The sequence below is a fragment of the Gavialis gangeticus genome, unplaced genomic scaffold (assembly GCF_001723915.1).
Source record: "Gavialis gangeticus isolate Ggan-Ray unplaced genomic scaffold, GavGan_comp1, whole genome shotgun sequence".
Classification (NCBI taxonomy): domain Eukaryota; kingdom Metazoa; phylum Chordata; order Crocodylia; family Gavialidae; genus Gavialis; species Gavialis gangeticus.
The window spans coordinates 5,190,021-5,196,369 of NW_017728998.1; the positions used below are offsets into that span (position 1 = coordinate 5,190,021).

General features: G+C 40.7%; 1 protein-coding gene across 1 annotated transcript in view; it reads right to left on the minus strand.

Moving 5' to 3' along the window:
• EMC8 (ER membrane protein complex subunit 8) overlaps window positions 1-6,343 on the minus strand; it is a 21,482-nt gene extending 15,139 nt beyond the window's left edge. The window contains exons 1-2 of the mRNA XM_019505438.1: window positions 6,079-6,343; window positions 890-966 (exon numbers count right to left, since the gene is read on the minus strand). Coding sequence (XP_019360983.1) covers window positions 890-966; window positions 6,079-6,285 — 284 coding nt within the window. The 5' untranslated portion in view covers window positions 6,286-6,343. The remainder of the gene's footprint in view (window positions 1-889; window positions 967-6,078) is intronic.
• Window positions 6,344-6,349: the final 6 nt, after the last annotated feature.

Below are 6,349 nucleotides of genomic sequence, written 5' to 3' on the forward strand. Positions count from 1 at the left end.
GGATTTTCCCTGTTAAATATATGATTCAAACTCATTTTGGCACAAGCTTTTGCCTGCAATAGGGGGTTTCCACCAATGTGACTGTACATTAGTACATAGTTATATGGATACAAACTTCCGTGGTCTGGAAAAGCCCTAAGCATGATCTTTAGTTGTAAAACATTTAGGGCACAATTTGCTCTTCAAGTACGACTGACGTGACAAAACTGTCTGAGTGAGTACAACTAGGGTAAAAATTTCAGGCTGACTGAAGACTTGATGTAGAGGAGCCCAACTCTAATTTTCATAACCACCTAAATCATGCCGACCTCCAAGGGAACTTATACTCCTGAATGATTTATGGGCTTCTGAAAGTTTTCCCCCTTGCCAATAAGGACCATTCATCAGGCATGTGGTGAGTAAAGAGTCTGGTTCCCGCTCTATGTATGTGCTATTCCATTACAAGGCAGCTCCATAACTAAGTAACTAAGAGCTTCAATGAAACTCAGAAGCAATTAAGGATTAAATCACTTCAGATATAGTTCCCAAAGGATTCAGAGATTCGTGAATTAAGAGTTCACAAGATATTTGGTAGGCAAGTGAATACGCTTGTGAATTCCAGTTATTTCCCCAATATCTGCCAATTAAATTGGTTGGCAAGCTTTCAAATACCTGGCAATTCGATAATAACCATCAGAGAGGAGCAATTCTGGAAAGACAGGGGTTTCCTCAAACTGCACAAAGGACCTTTCACAGATATCCAGCAGTATGCAGGAAATGAGGTGCAACCACGTGACAGTTGTCAAAGTTAATCAACATTCACAGATTTTTTATGTGCAATGATTTTTGTTGGCAGAGTACGAAGTGCAGCACAAAAGAGTAAACAGAAGGAGATATTGTACCAACACACCTGGCATCTTTCACACGTTCGTTAGCTTGGTAATATCCAGCTATCACGTAACTATTCTCTTTGCACCAAGAATCAATCTGAAAAAGTAATTAAAACAATTGAGCTCAGGAAAACATGACAAAACACGTAAATTATATATCTTTCCTGAGAATAAACTGGCAACTGAAGTGTTGTAATGTGTCAGCTAGTGGCTGCTGAAGTTAACCCAGTACTAATATTCTTAACCACATCAAGGAACAAAAATAAGTTAGTTAGAGGGAAAGAGATGGAAAATGTGAGCCAAACAAGAGAAAGTAGACACTTGAATTATAAGCATTCAGCTGTGTTTTAAGCAACAGGATTTGATGGGCAGAGCTTGAGTATACCAACTGAAACATTTTTAAGTCTTTCCTATTACTATTTCTGGCTTTTTTTTTTTTAGCAAGTAGTTAGTGATGGAAGGTTGGGCAATGTACAGGATGTGGATGAGGGGCAATGGCACCGTTTCAAAAGCCACTTGTATAGATTCTACTCAACTTGCTGGGAAAAAAAAATCAAAATCAGATAGTGTTACCATGTATATGCTGTTTATTTTTTTTTAAAAAGCAACTGATCCCTCATATGAAAATGAAAGATATGGCAAAGAAAAATTGTATCCCTTGTATCATTCTTTCAACCCACCCTTCTGAGTACAGGTGCTCTGCTCGTATTAGAACGGGGTTCTTTTTTCCTTAAGAGTTGATCAGTAAAGATAATCTACCATTGGAACAACTTAAAGGCATGTGGGTGGATTTTCTATCCCTTGAAGTCTTTAAATCAAGATGGAATGTTTTTCTAAAATTATATTCTTGCTCAACCACAAGATATAGGCTTGATGAAAGGATAGCTGGGTTAGATTCTCTGGTCCCTGTTGTGCAGGAGGTCAAGGTAGATGATGTTAAGGCCAAAAGGGAACGTTATGATAGGTGAAAAAGACTTCACCCTATGCAAATATCAAGAAGTCTACAACAGCTTATAGTGTTCTTTAAACATAAAGGAACACATTAAAATGTTTTGTAAAACAGGAAAGAATCAGTGAAAGACAACGGGTTATATTGGCTCTGCATTTGGTCCATAATCTCATTGTTGCTTTGAAACTATATAGCGACCATTTTTCTTGCTCACAATTAAAGAGTATCAGGTCAGGATAACCTGGGGATTTGAGAAAGAGACACACCAGCTAGTTTGTCCCCCACCAGTACTGCTATGCAATTTAAAAACTCAAAATAGACTGATTTAAATGGATTCCAAAATATACTTGATACCAAATTTTGGCATCCTGTAAATCAAATCAATCTCACATTTAGCAAAATAATGACAGTATTAAACTCTCTAAGCAGAAGGAAGCCACATGAATAATCCCTCATCTGCAATCTGACACAGATTGGCATTTTAATAAAATATCATCCTTTAGCAATGCTACACAATCAAGGGCCAACCACTGTTTCCGGTTTAAACCCCCTTTCAAAGGTTTATGACTGCAGCTTTAATTGCTAGTGGGCTGAAACCTTGGCACAAAAGCCAATAGCCCAGACACATTTATTTTATCAAAGAGCCTGTCAAAAAAGTTTTAAAATAAGGTTGGGGTTGGCTGCTCTTGAAACTGATTCCTTTTATAGTAGACTTGTTTTCAGTGAAAAGGAACTAACCTTTAGTATTTAACAGCAGTTTGGCCGTGTTTACAATGGCTGCTTTTAAGAAACATCAGGTTGCTATAACAGTACCAATGCTAGGCCTTAGCATCAACAAGACCCTGATATTTTATCGCATTACTGTCTAATCCCGATTGGAGCGGGTCAACATAAGACAAGATAAGACCTAGCACTTATGTAGCGCTTGTCGAGCAGAAATGTCAAGTGCTTACAAAGGGAAAAAAAGTCAATAGCCAGCAGAGGCCAGAGAGAAGATCAGCAGGGAGCGTAAATTAGAGGAGCTAAGAGCCAGGCCCTAAGGCTCCCAGCCACTGCTACAGCCCCATCCATAATAATACCATTCAGGGAAGATTTCATAAGACTTGTGAGTGGAGATGAGCAGACAGGCAGTTTCACAACTGTTCTTTTGAACAGACAGCATCTATACATCGGCAGGGAGAGAGGTTTTTTCTTCACTTTCTTTTAAAGAAAAAAGAAAAGAAAAAATAAAAAACCTCTTTAAAAAAAAATAACATGGTTGTAAAACCACTCCAGTTAACCAGGGGACTCAAAATCAGGTACAGTTCAAAAACTTATTGTGACTCATCTTTTCTCAGATGATCAGATTTCACTCTGACAAACAAAATGTATACCTATTTCCCCCAGTCATTTTCAGAAGTACTGTATTTAATGACAGAAATGATTGCTGGCTTCCCTCACGAGCACACTGTAGCCAAAGCACCATCCAAAAACTGACACCTCTTTGAGCCCAATTTTGACAGGCCACAAGCACTCACTGGATTTTCAAGATGCTCGAGTACCTTGCAGGACTCTTCCAATACTCTTTATGGCTTTTTTTTTTTTTTTAAAGATAGAATGGTAAAGTTCTGAACTGAGAAGTGATAACTGTCAATACCCCCCCATTGGTTTTCAAGGAATTTTTATCTTTGTTGGAAGAAAAAAAGTTATAACATGCTTTTTTACAGTTGCAGTTTCTGAAAGGGCCACTGGCCAGCATAATGCATTCCTTCTCCCGTGCTTATTTGAAGATGATTGAAGAGGTTGCTTCACGTGCCATCTGAAAAACAGGATTTTTGGGGAGGGTTCTCTCAAACACTAATTTTTAGTGTTTCAAAAATGACCATATGGCCAAGTCCTGCACTGAAAGGTTCCCCGCCCCTCCCTTGACTAACAAGTATAGAATGATGTCTGGAGATTACTAATTTCATCTAATGCTCATATAAAAATCAAATCAGTTTGAGCTGAAAATCACCACTCACAAATGGTCCAGTTCACTTTCGGAACAACCGACACGAGCAAAAGTTTACAGTAACAGTCCCTAGAAAAACTCAATCCTCTAAAGCTGGCCAATGCTTCAAGACCCTTTTACTATCTAAGTGTTTCTGGCTTGGGATAATAGCTTAATGGCATGCATTGCACCGACTTGTTCGTTTAAGCTGGCTTTCTAACTTGGGGCATTTTGTATTCATATTACTACACTGTATGTAAACTGACAAGACAGCCTCTATTTTAAAAGCCAAAACAATGAAGATGAGCTCTATGAGCCGTTATATAAATATTTACAGCCATCCTTAGCCTTTGCACAAACAGAAAAAAGCTTTGTGCTCTACTTGATGTCTCAACATTGCCAAGTATTATAATTTGCAACCCATGTAGGTGAGCTTTATAATTAGGACTTGCAGAAACTGATTAACTGTGAAGGGAGAAAAAAATCAAATCAAATCACATCAGGATTTCCCCCCCACCTTTTTTTCCTTTTGAAATCAATTACTTTGGAACAAATAAAAAGCTTTGAGAAGTCAGTACTGTGAGGACCATGAAGTTTTATTAGCTCTCTCACAATTTCATACTTCTATTTTCAGCTGTGTAAGAAACTGGATCCATGGAGTAAGACCCAGTCCTGCAATAAGCTGTACAGAGGATCAATATGGATCTTTAAAATACCTTCCATGACACGGGCAATTTCCCCCCATAATATAATTACTGACCCATTTTCCTGCATCCTCATTTCAACCAACTTTCCAAGTACTAAAATACACAGCAAAATTGCTTGGTACAGCAGTCTCCTAGCACATTGCGTGCTCATAGAATTGGAGTTTGAGTTTTGAACATGGTTACTGTGGTTCTGGAGCTGAGGCTTAGAAAGGCTTGGCAATCTACATCTTGCTTTCACAACACCCACTAAGGTTAACCAATGGCTTCATAAGCTTATCTGCATACTCCGTGTTGCAGGATTGGGGCCAAGATATGAAGGCCCCCCCAACCTGAATAATTTACTGTTAACACTAGAAAAACAAACAAATGGCCCCTCTCACCTGAGGAAGGCCTTTTCATGCCCAAAAGCTTGTCTATGTCCCTCTCATCTGTACTGCAGATCCAATAAAAGAAGTCATCCATCCTGCAAAAAGTCTTGCCTCTTGCACAAGCATCTTTGCAATTTGTCTTACAGTATTTGCAAGCATTTTAAAAAACAAAGATATCACCATTTTTCACTAGGACCACACTTCTCAAACTTGATTGCCTGAAATTAAGCAGCTAACACCTCAATCTGCGTGCAACCTGCTCCAAGGGTACAGACCTGTACACCTCCACAGACTCCTAATGGAGCTTGCAGGGGCTTTTCACAGGTGCAAGGATCCATCCTTCTGGCTTTGTTTGCAAAACTTGGGCAAAAGCTGTACGTACGTATCTGGGCATCCAGATGTGACAGCTGAGCCGCTTCCTTTTGTTTCCTGAGTGCTGCCAGAGGTATTACTTATAAAGAAAGCAGAAGATTTATCATTTTTGATGACTGGTATAATTCCCAGAAGTACACATTTCATACGACGAAAACCCCGGGCATATCAGTCATGAAACCATAGCTTGGCATATTTAGGCACAAGTCAGTTTGACGTGCAAGGCTTGCATGGACATACCACGCGATTTGGAAAGTCGCAATTTCAGTTAGTTTAAAACAAGAGAATGCTTATGCGATGAGAAACTCCTGCCAAAATGGTCTGCATTGGTGTGCATCTGCTTGAATCTATTTTAATTGTGGGGTTTGAAGGCCCAAAGGGACCGTTACAACGATCTCATCTGACCTCCTCTACACAACAGAGACCGTAACCATTATATCCAGTAACTCCTGCACCACGTCTTGCTTAGGTTTGTACGCTAGATTCTATTTTCCAAAGCTATCTTGATTTAAAGACATTGCGAACACACCAAGCACATGCCAAAAAGATACAAACGAAGAAATTCCAACTTTCGAGGCAACTTTTTTTTTTTAACGATCCATCTGAAGCAGGATACATACCTATTTCAGAGCAGTTAAATCGCCCCCCGTTTACATGAAGGGAGCAGATGAAAATGCAATGACTCGGATATGATCCAGTAACATGCCAGTATATACCGCATAGCTAGCTAATACAGAGTAAAGATACTTAAAAGGGTTTGTTTTGGGGGGGAAGTGATGTTGCTTTTTTTTAATGAAGTCTGGCACCCCCCTTTTTACAGCGCCTTATCCCCTCCCCCCCGTACCAGGCTGAGCGCCACCTCGAGCATGGGCGCGAGGGCCAGGGTGCCGTGGAAGAGCGGGACGCAGTCCACGAAGAGCGTGGGGGGCGCCGGGTCTTTGCGCGCAAGCGGCGGCAGCTTCTCGGCCACGAGCAGCCCGTTGACGGCACAGTGCGGGTACTTAGCACCATGCAGCACCATCTTGCAGTAGGCCTGCGTCGTCAGCTTCATCGTGCCCCGCGCGGGCCCCGCCGGGCCCGGCTCCCTCAGCGCCGCCGTCGCGAAACAGCCGTCA